At 37.7% G+C, this 19,902-nt stretch overlaps 1 protein-coding gene across 1 annotated transcript; it reads left to right on the top strand.

Moving 5' to 3' along the window:
- The first annotated feature begins 4,558 nt into the window (after positions 1-4,558).
- LOC140160835 (NTF2-related export protein 2-like) lies at positions 4,559-12,562 on the top strand. The gene is made up of 4 exons (XM_072184150.1): positions 4,559-4,673; positions 8,311-8,395; positions 10,015-10,158; positions 10,527-12,562. Exons 1-4 carry the CDS (start codon positions 4,653-4,655, stop codon positions 10,685-10,687), a joined length of 411 nt encoding a protein of 136 aa, XP_072040251.1. The 5' UTR covers positions 4,559-4,652; the 3' UTR covers positions 10,688-12,562.
- Positions 12,563-19,902: the final 7,340 nt, after the last annotated feature.

Consider the following 19,902-nt stretch of genomic DNA (forward strand, 5'->3'; position numbering starts at 1 on the left):
CATATAGTGGTTATTGTCAAACTATAGTTGCCAAACTTACAATATGGTGACCCAATAATATGATTTTTATTTGTGGATGAATTTTGCTGTAATCAACGGAATCTGGCGAATGATTCAATTTCAGTCCAGATTGATACCAAACACATTAAAAGTTGGTACATTTTGATGAAAATGTGATATTTTCTTTTGAAATAATGCTGGGCTTTTCTTCTTACCAACAAGAAATCATCACCACTACGTATGCATTATTTTTGTGATGACCTTCAAGATAAATTGGCTATCAGAAACAGAGATAAGGTTGTTTATTCTACCAGAAGAATTTAGGCAGATATGAAATATGTTCGAAGTTTTATAATACTAGTCAACAGTCGTTATCAGGTGTTAATTCTAATGATATACATTTTGCAGACATGCTGGATCAGGGAATAGATCCATTGTCCATAGGGGAAGTCTTATAGATAATATTTATTACACTACTCCAAGAAATTAGAGGAACAAGGTTATGTAATAACTTAAACTGGGTATTACATCAACAGAAAGCATCAAGGGCATGTCATTTGTATACCAGGTGTAGCCTATTGTAATCTTAGCAATACTGGACAGTCAAATGTGAAATCATGCATGTCTTCAAGGACTTACGGCCTTGGACATCTATGTGTTCACTCAAAGCACTGATTTTGTGTAAAGCAGACTCCATAAGCTTTTCTCAGATTTCTTCATTCCAACGTGTTAATCCAATTTCTACTGGTACCGCTCAGTCTTCTGAGCATGTGGGATGTTGTTAATGGCGAATTGACCGAGGTTGAGGTTGCTAGGGTTATCCAGATGCTTGCAGAAGGTCACACACAGCGTTATGCAGTTGAGCAGCTTGGGGTATCCCCCAGTGTCATTAATCGTGCATATCATCGCTACCTGGAAAATGGTCTGTATGGCAGAAGACCAGGCCAAGGCCGCAGACGTATCACAACCCCCCGGCAAGACCGTTATCTCCAGTTGCTTGCTCGTCGGAACCGCCAGAGTACAGCAAGATCCATAAATATGGACTTCCGCAGCTGGGCTGGTGTGCGTATGAGCAATGCAACAGTAAGGAGTCGTTTGCATGATGACGGAATGAACGCTAGAAGACCTGCAACAGTTCCCATTTTGATCCCACGGCACCGCAGAGCCAGATTGGACTTTGCCAGAAATCACCAACATTGGCAAGATGGTGATTGGACCCCTGTACTGTTCACAAATGAGAGCAGATTCACTGTTTCCACCAATGATAGGCGTGTGAGGGTATGGAGACGTCAAGGAGAACGATATGCTAACTGTAACATTGTTGAAGTTGATCATTTTGGAGGTGGGTCCGTCATGGTCTGGGCAGGGATCTTTTTGAACGGACGTACGGACCTTATTGTGACAGACCGAGGCTCACTGACGGGTGTAAGATACAGATATGAGGTACTGAGACCTGTTGTTGTCCCCATTGCTCGTGCAATTGGTCAAAATTTCATTCTTATGCAGGATAACGCCCGTCCACATATCGCTCGTGTTGTGATGAACTTCCTGGACAATGCGGGAATTGAGACTCTGGACTGGCCTGCAAGGTCACCTGACCTGAATCCAATAGAACATGCTTGGGACATGCTTGGTAGACGGGTAAGACAACGGCAACAAGTTCCAGACAATGTCCAGTCACTATAAGAGATGCTCTGATTGAAGAGTGGATGAACATTCCTCAGGACTCTCTCCGCACCCTGATCCAGAGCATGCCTCGACGTTGTGAAGAGTGTATAGCAGCCCGAGGAGGTCATACCCATCACTAGGCACCAATTAAGAATGATTTGTGGAGATTTTGATTTCAAAACTGTTTAAGTTTGGAGAACCTTTTGTAAGCAAAAATAATGCCAAAATTTGACAATTGAACACTCCGATACTCTGAGGACCAGCTGATTGGAGAAACACATTTTTTCATTAGTCATTATGTCTAGCAAACAATGGAATTTGTCTGCAATGAAGTTGAACCAATTTTTCAATGTTTTTAAGTTTTATCTTTGATGAAACCATGAAATATAGGTTTGTTCCTCTAATTTCTTGGAGTAGTGTATAATCCTGAATTTAAATGCTATGAATGATATAATTAAGATCTTAGACATCAATATTGTCTTTTCAACAGAAACAAGAACTACCTTTAAACAAGAATTTGTCTTAAAAAAAGACAAGTTCGCGGATATCAGGTGTATAGTACATGTGATTTGAGCTACTTTGGTCTAACATTTAATATTCATATCTAACCTACTCTGCACTTATTCGACAATAAATAAGTGATATGAGGCTTAATAATGATACCTGCGTCTTGACTCTGCAAAACAATATTTTTTTAAAACCTCATTTTGCATTTAGTTTTTTAAGCCCCATCGGGAGCCACCTACAGGATCTCATTTTGCATTTAAGTTTTTATTGTCACAGTGTTGCAAAGTAGCAAAACTTTCTTTATAGGCTATGGTGCAATTTGTGCCTGGAAAAGGCTATCCCCTCTTACAACCTATCAACAGCTCTGATTTCTATAATGAGGTGTCACCGCGTTTGCAAGAGATAATAATACCAAATCTAAACACCATGAAATTCACCACATCACCGACGACCAAGCTCACATTGGGCGCCCCATTCCTTTTTTAAAGGAATTTTTATTCTTTCATGAAATCATGCTTTGGCCTATTATGTATTTTGCATTGCATAGTATGGCTAGTGTATCCTCGTGGACCGAGTATATAAACAAACAAATAAACAAATCATAAACATAATATTTAGGCCCCATGGAACAACCGTGCAGGAACTTATTAAGGTTTTTCTTCTTCTGGGTACTGCTTAACATTCCAGGTGGAAGACAAACAACAGTGGCATACCGTGGCCGCCCCAACCCCGGGGGCTGAAGAAAATTCAATTTTGCCGCCCCTTACAGCCCGAAAAGGTTGACCCTCTTTTTTTCTCGGTCGTTTGAAAAAGTGAAGAGCAAAAGAAAAAAAAAAAAAAAAAAAAGGGTTTCAGGCGCTAGCGCCCTAAAAGCAAGACATTTTTGTTGTATAGTACCATTTTTTCAAAATTTGTTATGCTTTATCTAATTTTCCGCCCTTTTTTATTTAGGCCTACTAATTCTTCATATGGAAAAGTTTTCCTATGAAAGTCTCTTTAAATAAATTATACTCAACTCCAGTGTGTGCACACTGTGTGTACAGAGGCGTTCGAGGTCAATGCACAATGCATACATTACCACACAGCACACTAAAGCAGAGCTGTACGGAAGAGGGTATGGTTTTTCCTACTGTACGACGGCATTTTGTAACCAATCAGATTCCTTTTTAGAGAGTAGAATCTGTCAAAGTATTTCTAGGAAATATCGTGTGAGCCAAGTCAATCGGACTGACTATTATCAAGTGAGGGCCGCACAGTGTCTTCGACCCTATATCTTCATGGCAGGAATCGCCATGGTAGGTTAAATCCACAGCCACGATTAGCCATTTGGTTCAAACCTTTAAAGCTCTTTTAAACTAATAATTAGTCGAGGGACATAACTAAGGCTACTCACAATAGCCGGGTAATCGATCTTGGTTGTGCGTGATTAAGCTTGTATACCCCATTGAGGTCAATGGTCATTGACTTTTATACTGCCTACAGTGAGTGCAGCTGTACTACACGCTGCACGCTGTAGTCCATAACAGGACCAACGCAATATAAAATGGTCAAATTTTGAGTTCAAAGCGCACGGCCAATTTTCAAAGCGCATTCTAGCGACTATCATATCTGTTCAACACGTATTTCCAAGTTTATGAGACCAAATCTGGTTTCTTGAGAAAAAATCATGACGGGAGATATTCATCATTTTCTAACCCGGTATCAGAAGATTTTCGTCTGATATCAAAATCGTGCATAGCAATTCACGTGTATCGATCCCGTGTATTCATTTTAGTGTCCCTTCTGCACCAAATAATTATTAGCCAGGCGGTGTCGGTGTGGGCCGTCTATAGCACGCTACTTTAATAACACGGGGTGCATGTCAGTGTATTTCGCGGTAAATTGAGTGAGATTTTGGGAACTACCTTGCGGTGTTTAGTGCTCCTGTACGACGAGGTCTTTCATCAGATTTCCTTGAAAATCGGGGAAAGTAGAGTTTAATATATACATGAGACAATTAAGAGAGAGCCACAAAACTAAAAGACTTTCCCTTTATAATAATTGAAGTTGAAAGTGAAAAAAGACAATTTTCTCCCATTGCTTAAATGTGGGACCCCTTTTATTTGAGCAAAAGAGACTACTTTTCCATATGTTTGCCGCCCCCTCACCTCGTTTTTGCCGCCCCTGTTTTTGCCGCCCCTTCTTCTTCCGCCGCCCCTTCATTTTGGCCGCCCCTGCTTTTACCCTGGGTGCTGGCGCCCAAAGCCCCCCAAAAAAAATACGCCCATGAACAAGCAGGATAATAGGCCTACGGAATAGGCCTATTAATTCTGATTCAATAATTGCATTACAGCACTGCCTGGCGACCAAGCTCTCAGATATTTTATTGTGACGCTGTCGGCGCTCTTTGGAATACGGGTTCTATTTACCAGCTACATTGGCAAAAGTGGGAAATCCTTACAATTTTGAGTGCAGATTGTGTTGAAAAAAACAGCAAAATGTCAGCCTCTTTGTCGTCGGTAAGATGATCATTTGGTACAAAATTATCTAATTTGCTAATATACATTCGCATTAGTTCACCACGTAAACTTATGGCTCAAAATTCGGACCGCTCGCGATGGACAGATAGTATCAGTTTGTGAATGAGGACATTGTATAAGTTCCTGACCTTGTACTACATTCGCATGGACGGACATTTTTTTGCGGGCTCGCTAGGATTCTAGCGAGTAGATTTCTTGCAATATTTGGCTTATACCATCAAATTTATATCCTTCAATGTACCTGTATATCGTTAGCATATCAAGCGCGGTCAAAATTTTTTTTTTTGAGGTTTCTTATCATGATCGTCACGATGAATTGAAACATTTTTTAAAAAACACAACGTTCTCCCAGCCATTTTGTTTACTCGTTGTTATCGACGTCACCAATTAGTCTCGACCTCACTTGTGCAACGTGGCTGTATTGCGAACACAACTTGACGACAGAAACCGGCTGTAAATGAGGTGGGTCATCTCGTGACTTGCATTGTTTCATCACCGATCACGCTCGTCGACCGTAGGGGGGTCGACAGCTTGGAAATTCCAAGTTTAATTTACTTGGATACATTGAATAAGATAACTATGATTTGGAGATCAGATATGTTTATACCCGCATGCAGCGCATGCAGGGTATCTTCTTATCCTTGGGTTTCATCTTCTCCTCCTCCTCCTTCTCCTCCTCCATCAAACACATCATTCTGACAAGGCTAGCGCTAAAACTACAAAGGCCCCAGGGCCCATATGTGGTACACTTATGGGCCCTACCCCTCAGATGTGCCTTTTGCCCATTGGCCCCAGAGGTCAAAGGTCACGGGCCCCAGGGGCCCAAATGTAAAAAACACAAACCATGCCGTTTCTCATCAGATGAAGCAGCCTCAGGGCCGTGAGTTGGTACACTGATAGCCCCAGGGGTACTCTATAAAAACAAGTATACTTGAGCCCCATATAAGTATACTTGAGCCCCATATGTTATATATTATGGGCCCCAGGGTCCCAAATGTTAAAAATAAGGGGCAACAGATTGACAAGGCTAGCTCTAAAGCTATAATGGCACTATGGCTCATATGTGGCACATGTATAAGACCTAAATTGTAGATGTGCCTTTTGCCCATTTTGGCCCTTGATGTTCAAGGCTAGGGGCCCCAGAGGCCCAAATGTTAAAACAAAGGGCCGGCCGTTTCTCAGCAAATAAAGTAGCTACAGGGTTCAGATTTGGTACACTAATAGGTCTTAAGCATTATATTGTTATATGTATATGAGCCCCATGTGTCATACAACATGGGCCCCAGGGCCCCAAACGCTAAAAAATATGGCCGGCCGTTACTCTGTAAATAAAGCAGCTACAATGCCCAGCTTGAGTCTACTGATAGAACTAGAGAATTATACTTAAACATATATACATGAGCCTCATAAGTCAAAAATTATGGGCCCCAGGGCCCCACATGTTAAAACAAAGGGCCGGCCGTTTCTCGTCAAATAAAGCAGCTTTAGGGCTCAGAGTTTGTACACAGATTGCACCTGAGAATTACATTGTTATATGTACATATGAGCCCCACATATTACATAATATGGGCCCCAGGGCCCCAAGCGCTAAAACATAGGGCCGGCCATTACTCAGTAAATAAAGCAGCTACAGCGCCCAGCTTGAGTATACTGATAATACTAGAGAATTATACGCTGTTCCATTTAATTTACATACTCCTCTGAAATGGCCCCAAAAGGCTGTTCCAGATAATTTACATACTCCCTCTGAAATGGCTGTTCCATTTAATTTACATACTCCCTCTGGAATAGTTTCCCCTGAATCATATTGCATAGCCTCACTGTGAGTAAGAGAGACTGACAACAGCACCCTATAGAGAATAAGAGAGACGACTCCCCTGTGAGGGGACTTTTTACAATTTCTTTATTTTAAGTGCTACGACAGTGCAACCTACATTCAATTAAAGCTTGTGACTTGGACTTTCACTTTTTACACATTTTCTGCCCAATTGGGCGACTTTTTACAATTTCTTTATTTTAAGTCCTCAGCAAATAAGGACTGTAAGTTTGGGTATGCGGGTATAGCCGTATTTGTGTACAAATATATAGCCTTCTAGTTCTTCTTCTTCTTCCTTATAAGTGCCTCCCTCATATGTATGAGTATTGTCGCACTGCGTACAGACAAGCTGTACTTATTTTTTACTCTGGAACCTAGAGTAGATGAGTGTATTTTGAAGTACAGTCAACATGACCGGGATGATCCCTGCTCTTTTCGAATAGCCTGTGACGTTCTTTAACTCGTATCTGCCTGCACGGCGCATCTTATGGAAGCACCACAGAAGCACTGATTTCACAAAAACCTAGCGGTCAAATGGCTCAGTTTTAGCTGATAAAATGTGGTTTTTTTTTCAAGTTCTTTCCCCCGATTTAAACATCAAGATATAAATAGATTTCGCCCAAATTTCTCAAGGGGCTGTGGATTTACCCGATGTTCACGTACCGTAAATGTAAGGTAGAAAAGCGAGAAATGCCGCATTCTCCTGTGAGCTTCGATCAAAGTGCAAAATGTGACCACTTTAAACTTCAACGGCCTTTATTTCAATGTTCATGTTCTCGGTAAAATGATGATTTAGGTACACGATAACTCAATAAATACAGCATCTATAGGTAAGCAATTATGCTCATCATAAAAAGCATGATCGACTTAAGAAACGGTTTTCTCATTTTTTTATGTTTTGGTCTATTTCCGATTTTAGGCATCATTTTGTGCAAATAGGCGTTTGTGAATTTTAAAAGTTCATTTTGATTCCCTATATGGTCAATATCACAGTTTGTAGTTTACAGACCTGTGTAGTTTACAAAATGAAACACAGTCATGAAAAATTGTGTAACGGGAAACAAGGAATTGACTTTCATTGGCCTAAGGGGTGGTGCAATAATTATGTGATGAATTATTTAGGGGGGTTGCCAAAGACTTTTTGGCAGGCCAAAATGGGGGCAAGCATTTTTTGCAGGTCAAAAGGGGTGTCTGTGTCAAGTGATTCGTGGCAGGTCAAAAGGGGGGGGCAAGCGATTTTTGGCACCGATATTTTGGGCGCCATTTCTATATCACGCCCTAAAAAGTGTATGAAAATGTTAGGAACACATTCAAATATGCAAAATTTCCTGCTCCCTGCGCTCGCATTATATGACAATTTAAGGTTTTAATTCGGGATCCCCAAACTCTTGCATGGGGGGGGGGGGCAAAGGTTATTTGGCACATCAAAAGAGGGGGGAGATATTTTGGCACGGCTAAAGGGGGGGAAGCAATTTTTAGCAGACCATTTTGAGAATTCACGGTAGGAAATGTTATTTTCCTGACATACATGTGTACCATTTGTTTATACATGTATAACAAATGTCCAGTTTGACTTCAATTAATTAATTAACAGTAATTAGTAAGCACCCCTCCTTATGAATATGGTAATTAGGAAAAAATGCACAAGAAATAAAGAAAAGAAGTGGAAAGGGTATGTAACCAGTTTAATTACAAGTGACTATTCTGCCCTGTTGAAAGATTTTAATAAACAACAACATAAAAAAGAAAACAAAAATCAGTTGTTTTTATTAATTTTTATTGTTTCTTTTATCCTTGCAGGAGAGGACTTTACAAGACCAGGCTTGTCTGGCAGGAGAGCAGTTCCATAAACTTTTTTATGAGACCTTTGATAAGAGGAGAACTGTAAGTCATTACCATTTCTCATAATTTTTCAACTAAAGTAATTTTGGGTGGGCAGTGGGCACTTATTTTTTACATTGTTTACATAGGTACAAAATGCCCCAAATTAAAGAAAGGGTCTTATGTGTACATGTGGATGGTTCTGTGGTTCTCGAACCACAAGTCTCACCTGCTTTCGCGACCGACCGGCTTTCGCGATTACTTGTAGTAGAAGTAAATGAACCTGCAACAACCCATGGTGACCCCGAAATGACCTTCCAAAATTTTGACTCTTAATGTTGACTGTACCCACCAAGTTTCATGCCCATACAACAGTTTTTAGTAATTTGACCTCATCTGACCCCTGGATGACCTCAGATGACCCTAAAATGACATCCCAAACATTTGGCTCTAAATGTTGAATGTACCCACCAAGTTTCATGCCCATACGACAGTTTTTAATTTTAGTAATTAAATTTGACCTCGGATGACCCCAAAATGACTTTCCAAAATGTGACTCTAACTGCTGACTGTACCCACCAAGTTTCATGCCCTGATGCCCATACGACAGTTTTTAGTAATTTGATCTCAGATGACCCCTGTGTGAACTTGGACGACCCCAAAATGACCTTCCAAAATTTAGACTCTTAATGTTGACTGTACCCGCCAAGTTTCATGCCCATACAACAGTTTTTAATAATTTGATCTCAGATGAACCCTGGGTGACCTCGGATGACCTTCCAAAAATTTGACTCAAAATGTTGACTGTACCCACCAAGTTTCGTGCCCATATGACAGTTTTTAGTAATTTGACCTCAGATGACCCCTGGATGACCCCAAAATGACCTTCCAAAAATGTTGACTGTACCCACCAAGTTTCATGCTCCTACAACAGTTTTTAGTAATTTGACCTCAGATGACCCCTGGATGACCCCAAAATGATCTGAAAATCTAATCAGGTCGAGAACCTCTGGTCGCGCTACTCCCCACCAAGTTACGTCACTGTACCCCATACGGATCTCCAGATACTCTTTTCACAGGGTATTTTGCTTGTTATCTTCTGCCTTACCCTCTTCCTTCCCCCTCCCCATACTACCCATCCTGCCCTCCTGCACTTTCCCCCATCACTGAGCAGCTCAACACACTTTCCCCTATCACTGTTCAAAATTGCAGCTCAATACGTCAAAGCATGGCGAAATGCATACCCTGAGCAACTTAATCCAAATTTCAAGAAAAGATTTGACCTCAAATAACCTATGATGACCTTGAAATGACCTTGAAATTATGTGACACAACTTCATAACATAAAGACTTTCATACTTCACATACACCCCCTACACATGGAAAAGTGATTATATAGTCTGCTGCCTTTATCAGGCGAGACAAAAATAGTAAAAAATGAAAAAAGTTGATTTAAATCAGTGATTTAAAAAAAATCAAGTGATTTAAATCACAATTTAAATCAATTTAAAATCAATTATTTAAATTGGCGTGATTTAAATCAAACAACCCTGTTTATTAGTCATGAGTGATGACTTGGTCCAGAATCCAGATGCACTGATGGTGTTTCTAGAAGATGTGATGTTTCTAGAATTGTTCTTTCTTTATTTGAATTGTGAATATTCTGTATTTCACTTTTTTTTTTTTTAAACAAGTTGTACCAAGATTCTGCCTCAATGGTTTGGAATGGCAACCCAGTACAGAGCAGTGCAAAGATCCAGCAATTTCTGGACAAACTACCCATAAGTGAGCACACTGTTGATTCTCTTGACAGCCAGCCTATTCCACGTAAGTTTGTTTTGGTATCTTTGTTTATTCGTTGAAATGGTTATGCCATCGCATTCCTTTGCAGAGAAACAATCAAATTCTAGATAATACTTCCTGTGTTATAGTAATAGAATTCTAAGTTGAAGACCCCAAAAAAGTCTTTTGTTTGGCAGACATGACCGACCCTAAAAATGAAAACCTGCGAACCCTGCAGCCAGGAGTCCATCATATAAATTGGACAGTGAGGGGGTAGCTGATGACATTATTAGTTGCCAAAGTAAAAGTGGCATTGAAACTTCATCGCGTTTTTTCTACATTTTGTTTCTTACATCAATGACAGATTACACACTAACACATTATCTCCTTTTTTTTACTTTTATGTATCACAGCTGAACTGACACCAGGACAAACATCAGTAGCGGTCATCACCAGTGGTAAAGTCAAATTTGAGGGCAATAAAGATTGTAATTTTGTACAGAACTTTACTATTGCATCAACACAAGGTGGAACATGGAAGATTGTCAGTGACTGTTTCAGATATCAAGAATGATGAATAGATTAGAACTGTTGGCAGTATCTTCAAGGAGAGTGTATACATTTGTAAAAGCTACCAATCATTGCTGTTGTGATCTGCAGGTGTAGGTGGTAGCATTGAATTTTGCACCACGAGACTGGTTTGGATAAAATACAGGGACTGCATTTTGAGGAGAGCGAGAGCAATCACTCTCTACTGCTCTCCTTAAATCTGATATAGGAGAGTGATTTTTTATCTGTCCTTAGTTGATCATTCTCTCCTTGCATTCAGTTGTTAATGCTCTAAACAGCTCACCTTGAAGGCTCCAGAAGAGCTATTTAATACTCTCCTGCTCATTCCAAAAGACAGTCCCTGAAAATAGAATGACTGTATTCTCTATAGAAATAACAACACAGAGTGTCACCAAAGTCTGCAGGGTTGCCAAAAGATTTCAGCCCAAATCGGGTGAACTAGTCAAAAGTCACCCAATTTTTCTCTTAACCCATTGGTTTTTGGGAGAGGAAAATACCGAAGTCATGGGAGACAATGTTGAAAAGTCACCACCCAATTTTTTTTTCAGAACCATTGGTTTCTACGGGATAGGAATTTGTCAGAAGTTGTGGGTAAAATCGTCAAAAGTCACCCAATTGGGCTACCAAATTGCAGGGCTGGCAACCCTGAATGTCTGTATGGCATGGGAAGAGATGGGATAAATGTTCTTCTCGCCTGATCGTCCCAGTGACTTGACTGAGCAATGTTAATTAGTGGTGGCAGGGGTCAAAAATGTAAATGAGGAAATGTTTTTGTAAAAAATATACTGTCTCTGCAACAGGTGTTTAATGCCATGGACCACAGACAGTTTTGCATCAACTAGGGGCTACACATACTACATGTATAGCAAGTAGTAATATGATTTCTGGGTGCAATAAGTGTATCAAGAGTTACAAGATAATGTTGCATTTGTGGGAAACATGAGCTGTACACAGGGAGTGTGAATTTCAAATGGAATTACCTGAATGGGTACCTGGAAATTTGGAATAGCCCAATATTACGAGCTGGTATCACAATATTGTACATACATGTCAGTTCAGGGGCACTCATTAATTCATGGATGTCTCTGATATCAAATACTCTTGAAGCATCATGACACATAACAGCATCATATTTCATACTCCCTAGTTTCAAAACCCAGTCGCAAACGATACTAGTAATTCCGCGCAGTAGGAATAATTTTGTGAGTAGGCCTTATCAGGATTTTAGCTAGTTGAGTGCCTGCTATTAAATTTTACTATGCAATTCATGAATTAGAGCGCAGGCTCGGGTACTCTTGAGATTTTTTTTACTTCAAAACATTTGATTTTCGCCATTGCAATCTAAGTGTGTTCTGGGACCATTTGTCAGAATTTGCACAGATAGATATAATTTTTGCACAGGTAGATATTTGCTAAACATAGGAAAGCTTATTCTAATACACTCAGCTACGTTCCGATGTGCTGCATAGAGTGCCCAGCTGTCAACAAAGCTCGACGTATGTGATATCACAGACCCCTGTATGTGAAATCACCGACCTGTCTTTGAAGTCAGAGACGTCCGTGAATTACAAGTGCCCCTGAACTGATGTAGTCTGATAGATGTATTAGAGGAACTTTGCACTAAAATTTGGATCTGTTGCCTTTGTCAACATTTGATGATAAGTGATTCCTACTGGCAAGCAAAACTAGATGTATCTCCAGCGCTGGTCTGCAATATCATGATAATTCAAAGTTTTACATCAGTCTGTACAACTGAAAACATTCTTAAAACTAACTTTTTATGATATACCTGTTAGCACACTTGCTGGACAATATGAACCTTAATAAAATGGTACTTTTGTATTTTGATTTCTTTAATAAAAGGTATAAAAACATAAAATGAACATTTTGTATTGTGTACAAGTCTGGCTTTTTTTAATGAAAGCAAAATGAATAATTACATTCCTCTTTTAACCTATGGAATATTTACATATAAATAGGAAATATAACATGTCTGGTGGCCTACATTAGGGTCATTCCATCTTAACTCAACCAATGGGTTGGCTAATCACCCTCTCAGATTTTGTTTTAAATCACTATTATCACTTATATCAATGCCCTATGGGTCAAATGAACACATTTCAAACGGTAGGTCTCAACTCCTTGTCGTTTCTGTTCGAGTTATGGCTCGTTGAATTTTGGCATTTTTTGATGCAATTTTCACACTTCCTATTGAAATAGACACAAATTTGTCCAAAGTGCCAACCCAATGTTTACTATGTGGGAAGTCCACCACCACCACAACTGAAAACATTCTTAAAACTAACTTTTTATGATATACCTGTTAGCACACTTGCTGGACAATATGAACCTTAATAAAATGGTACTTTTGTATTTTGATTTCTTTAATAAAAGTTATAAAAACATATAAATGAACATTTTGTATTGTGTACAAGTCTGGCTTTTTTTTTAATGAAAGCAAAATGAATAATTACATTCCTCTTTTAACCTATGGAATATTTACATATAAATAGGAAATATAACATGTCTGGTGGCCTACATTAGGGTCATTCCATCTTAACTCAACCAATGGGTTGGCTAATCACCCTCTCAGATTTTGTTTTAAATCACTATTATCACTTATATCAATGCCCTATGGGTCAAATGAACACATTTCAAACGGTAGGTCTCAACTCCTTGTCGTTTCTGTTCGAGTTATGGCTCGTTGAATTTTGGCATTTTTTGATGCAATTTTCACACTTCCTATTGAAATAGACACAAATTTGTCCAAAGTGCCAACCCAATGTTTACTATGTGGGAAGTCCACCACCACCACAACCAAATTTACACAAGTTCAACATGTCTGTATGAACTTCCCAGACACCAAAAATCTTAGTGGTGTCAAGCCATCTTCATGGTTAAGTTAGTGTTTGAATCTCTCATTGAAATACACAGTAAATTTATGGACTTTGAATTCTGGGTATTAGAACATTAATCAATCTTCAAACAGTCATTTAACCATGAAGATGGCTTAACACCACTAAGATTTCTTGTACAGAGGAACATCATAGAAGTATTTTGAATATATGTGTGAGTTTGATGGTGGCTTTTTTCCCACATGGTAAAATATGGGTTGTGTGTAATGTTAATTCAATGCATTGAAATCGAATTGAATTGAAATGATTTTTGGGCGATTTTCATTTCAATGCATTGGAATTGAAATGAGTGGGCTTGGGCATGAATTGAATTGGATTGGAATTGAAATCATCGTGAGCAATGAAGAATTGAATTGGATTGGAATTGAAATCATGTTGAGTGATGACGAATGAAGTGGAATTGAAATGAAATTCAGCTTCGATTTCAATTCAGCATTTCCAATTCACAAGCAGATGTCTGTGGTTCCAGATCACTCCTTTTAAAACATGATAAATAAAAAAGAAACAGTAGTCACCATAAACTGGTACAAAACATAAACAAAGTGTTACAAAACATTGCAACTAAGTATTCTGGAAAGCTTTCATTTAAAAATGATAGCATAAAATACATATAATTATATTGAAGAAAATTAAAAGTATGATATCATTTCTCATACACAGGTATAGTTAAACTTTTTGAGATTTTTTTGGAGTTCTTCTTTAGAAGAATATCTCACATGTGGGAAAAATTATAGGTTCTATGTTCATAAAGACACTAATATCTTCTAATACCGTATGATGCAAATTGATTCTTAGCATTTTTTTAATTCCTTGATATGATTGATTATGTGAGTATGAGATCCCCCCCCCCCCCCCAACTTGCCAAATATCTCAAACTTTTGGCACCATATAAAGCCCCTATTTTTCTCAAGCTCCTAACTTTTATGCTCAAAAGTCATTGTACATTTGAACAAATTGTGAGAAAAACATTTAGAAAATGCTAAATATCTTTGACAGCCTTTTTCTCACTTTTTCAAAAGTACAAGGATTTTGGGTGTAAAATCTTAGGAGCAGTAGACAAGTAGGGGCTATCTAATAAAAACCCTGATTTTTGACATCTTTGAGGTCAGCATGCATGGGGACAGGGTCCCATTATCGATCGTACCACACACCTTAAGTTTAGAAAATAATGTGCATGGTGGACAACAAGTTAAGACAAATATTAGGGAGTCATTCACCTAAGAACTAAGAAGTTCCAAAGGTTCATAAAATAGGATCAGATGTCAAGGATCAGTCGCATTGTTTAAATGTGAAAAGTGAGTTCACATAACAATAAAGTATCTTCTGTTGATATGCTTTTGTGACAAGCAGTGTACTTGATTTTGACGTTGTGTTGCTGACTCAAGTGTTTTAAAATTGGTAGTAAAATTTAAAACATGCACAGCAAAAACAGTGTCTAGATATTAAACACCATATATTCTAGACACCATCTTGTCCTCGATTTGTAAACATGTCTAAATGCTAAACATGTTTAGTAATTTGATGCCTTGTGTTTAAATATTAAATATTTAATGTTTTGAAGTTTGACATTTGTGTTTAGATTTTACATGTGTTTACAGATCGAGGACAAAAAAAGTTTTTGCAGTGTGCCTTAATTTTGGTCAATTAACACAAAGTGCAACTGTATTGGAATTGGAATTGAATTGGAATTGAAATGAATGCTCAGAATTGAATTGAAATTGATTAGCTGTTAATTTCACTGCATTGAATTGGAATTGAATTGAAATAATTTTGAAAATGAAAAATTGAATTGGAATCGAATTGAATTAATTCTAAAGCAAGGTGGATTGAATTGGAATTGATAGCAAGACTGCAGGTGTAGGACGAATTGAATTTGAATTGAATTGAAATCAATTTTCTGGAGTGAAATAACAATATTTGTGTGTGTATTTCAATGGGAAGTGGGCAACTTGTCAAAAAACATCAAATATTCAACGATCCATAACTCAGGAACGACTAGGAGTTGTGTCCTACCATTTGAAATGTGTACATTTGGCTCATAGGGCTATGATATAAGTGATTTTAAACAAAATCCGAGAGGGTGACCAGGCAACCTTTTCTGAAAATTGGGTGAGTTGATATTACATCTTGTTAATTTGACTCTAGTCCAATACATATGAGCATGGTGATGTATTGCCATTTAAATCAAAGGCGTAACCAGCTTTCTTCTTTGGTCATTTGCCACCAAAACCACCGTCTAACCCTACTTGAAAGGAAAGGGGTTTTTCCCGTCAACGTAACTGCAAATAAAACACATAGGTCACACCAGTAGATCTTTTTTTAAATTTTTTGTTTATTGTAACTTTTGTAAAAAAAAACACTTTACTACAATGATTGTTAAGCATTGTTCCTTTTTTCATTATCATACAGTTAAAGCAGAGATACACAAAATGCATACTTGTTATGGTATATCCACTCAGAGAAGATATTTTACCCTTCCCAGAATCCTTTACAAGATGATACATTGCCTCATTTCATCAAATGACACTCCCATTACATTTATATGTTTATAACTGATTTAATCATGGGTTGATAGTCAAGAACTATTTGCAAGATTTGGATGTGCTCTGTTCATTGAGGTACATTTGTCACTATTCACCCATGCTGCACTAGATATAGCAAATCAGTACAGGAAATTAAAATGGGAAAGATATCTTCTGTAGTAGGCTATACACTGATGTAAAAAAAACTTGAAATTGAATATTTTTGACATGAACTCATTTCCCTTATTTGTGTCGCATATTATTAGAAAACAGGCATGGCAGTTAGATATTGCATGATACTTTTACCTGTGCATGAAGTTTTTCTGCAGTCACATAGCATTGTCACTACATAATTTGTCGTCATACATTCCTATTTCATGTACACTTACATAAATTAAACTGGCTTCAATTTAAAACAAATTTAAACATCCACATTATTTACACCAAAATTTCCCTTACCAATGATGCAAGCAGAAAGCTGTCTGAGTAGTATGAAACAAGAAAATAAATCATACAATGTATATAATTTGTCATACCCATCTACAACATCACCAAGATTCTATAATATCTGGTTGCTCTACGAAAAAGGAATTACTATCAAAACCACTAATCTTTCCAATTAGCCCCTGCTGATACCCTATTATATAGCTTTCAACATGGTGTGAAAAGTGTGCCATAATAACATTATTACATAACAATTTTCTATCTTTTGGCTTGTCTACTGTGGATGATTATTGGGGTGGGCTTGCCCAGATGGGAGTGGATAAAGGGGGTACTAGTAATTGAATACATGAATACAAAAACCACCTAAGTCCATGCGAAGTTTTTTTGAGAGAAAAACCCGTGTATCATTTTAATTCCTTCAGTTAGATTTACCTGGTCAATATGATAAGTTTTACGTGCAAATGAGTGGATTAACCTGTATTAGGTATGACGATTAGCATTTCAGGGACGTCGTGGGGTTCATTTTCAATTTTGGACTTAGGTGGTTGTTTGAATCATATACAAAGACAACAATGTTAGAATGAGATTACCACTAGTAAGATAATACAAAATAAAGCACACAGGTATGTATAATGTTGATAAGCATTCTGCCATGTAATATAAACCACACACTTTCCTTTATTAAACCCATTTTTGTTCAAAAGTCATTCTCTAGCAATGAATGTGTTACAAGTGGACTTTTATACATACTGGATTTCAATCAATGTGTTACAAGACTCAAATCATGGAATTGGGTGATTCTTTCATACATGCTATTTTTCACATGCCCAATAGACACAGAGAATGAATTTGAGTTGTTCTTTCATGCATATGACAGGCCTATGTATAGCAACAATTTCCCATGCTTAACTCAATTTGGCCAAAGTATGGACTTAGGTGGTTTTTGTATTCATATATTCAATTACTAGTAATTGGTCCTAGATGAACATTCCTTTTTCATAGAGCAAGAGGACTATACATGTAAGCTAAAACTAAAGTAAGGCGACAAAAAGAAAGCTCTGCTCTAAGGGCCAGACTGACAGATGTTTTGGGGACAAAAATAGATTAATTTTGACTGAAAAAAATTGTGCAACATTCTTTCCAGATTTTAGAGACTAATTATTAAGGGTCATTCCAAAAAAATGCCTAACCGACTTATAGTGGGAATTCCAATTGAATGAACGCAGCTTTTAATAGCGTGACGAATTTTTGCGTACACTGCATGATGTACGCCAGCGTGTGCGACTGTGCGTGAGTAACGCGAAAGTGAATCCAACCATGCCAACGAACTCGTGATTGGTTAGCATTGTATCCAAGGTGGTGCGTTCGCGTTGTAGTTTGAAATACGCGATATACAATCGCGGTTGGATCGAGTACAGCTGTTGAAAGCTGCGTTCATTCAATTGGAATTCTTACTATAATTATGTGTACTTGAAAGGTCTCTTCGCCCATAGAACAAAGTCCTTTTTATTTTGTCGCCTAATTCTCCATTTGATGTATGACTGCAAGAAAGTCGTATGTGTAACTATATAGCTGCCTTGTGTTAGATTTAGATTTGGTCAAGCAAGATTAGACCTACCAATTGCATTTTCATACACTCTTAGAACCACATAGCCAATCAGAAAAGCCATTAGATAAATATGCGGAGTGCATTAAATATTGTATAATTGCATGGGCGCGCACTCCGCACATGTTTGCATCGCGCAGGATTTATTCATTTTCCTTGAGGGTTGGTGCATTTATATTTGTTCATATTTTCCAACATTTTCAGTGACAATTTTGTTATAAAATTAGCAAAAATCAGTTTTTCTTTTTTCTTCTTGTGTATGAATAGGTTAATAAATTGTACAAGGTTAATCATCTTATTCTCTTATTTCCATGCTTGTACTGAGATGTACTGAAATGTTGCTGCGTCTAATGCACTGCCCCCTTCGGGGCTTGTGCATTAGATGCATCAACATCTCAGTATGTGTGCAGTATTTTGTACAATTTCACTCTCAACAAGTAAGACACATTCATTAACCTATAAATATACACACATGACCACTAATCTTTTGGTAGAATTCAGTCTCAACTATTATTAACATCAATAGAATTGTTTCTTTTTATGAATAAGATATTGAATATATTTCAGCCAAAAAACAAAAATAAAGTTCTTAATTAACTGCTTCATTAGCACTTATTGAGGCACTCATATTGGCCTTTTTTTTTAACAACCAGGCTCATGAAGCCTCACTTATTTTCAATTTTCAAAGAGAATTTGAAGATAATTCCTAACAAACAGGCTATCACATAAAAGCTAAGACTCTGAACAATATCCCTGAGGCAAAGATTAAGTTGTGTAAAGGATCTATATTTTGTGAATGAAGTAATGTTATGTAATGGTTTCCTAAGAAAGTGAATGAAAGTTTGTTAACTCACCCCTGGATGTGAAAAGTGTGAAAAATTCGGCCAAAACCCTATCGTATGAAATGAACAAAATAATGATATATTCCAAAATAAACATCTTTAGGATAACAAAAAATGCAGCAGGAGTTCAGAGGATGTGATTTCCATGATCAGTCCACTTCTCAAGATTGCCTAAATCAACCCCTGTAGTAGCTGTATTTTTGTATTGTTCTTCTTAAAACTTTTACATACAAATGAACATGTGATTGGCAATAAGTACTGAAAAAAAAAAAAAGATAGCTGTTTCCAATAATTTTTGACACCATTTGTACCAGATCAGTCCATTTTCCAAGATACTTGTTCAGAGATATTTAACAATGGACAATAGACAAAGCATGTAATGCCCTTTGATTTCTATAGTTAACATGGTTATTAACATATGTATAGTATTATAGGCCTACATTATTTCATCAGATTTCTTATGTTAAATGCTGTCATTATGAATTTTTTTAATGACATTTAAGTTTCAATATCAATTCCAGGGTTTCATGTTAGCAAAACATAGATTTCTTCATATAGATGGAAAAGCTGAATGTTACACATTTGGTAGGTCTGATCCTGATTATGACCATTTGCAGTTTGAGTTTGAGATTGTTCATCACATGATTAAACTTAGTCCTGAAAGCATCTCAAAGTTAAGTGCTGCATATTTTAAACAGCAAAAGGCAGCTATTGCTCCTATATCTTTCTTGCACTCACATAATGAATTGTCTCTTTACATTACATTGGGGTATTGAGGCACACATGAAATTACAAGGCAATCACTAGTTGGCGTACCGACTGTGGGTTGGGGGGAATGGCAAAAATTTGCCATTGGATCGAGATAACAGGAATAAAGTTTTCAATGTGCC

This window comes from Amphiura filiformis, chromosome 9 (assembly GCF_039555335.1).
Source record: "Amphiura filiformis chromosome 9, Afil_fr2py, whole genome shotgun sequence".
Taxonomy (NCBI): Eukaryota; Metazoa; Echinodermata; class Ophiuroidea; order Amphilepidida; family Amphiuridae; genus Amphiura; species Amphiura filiformis.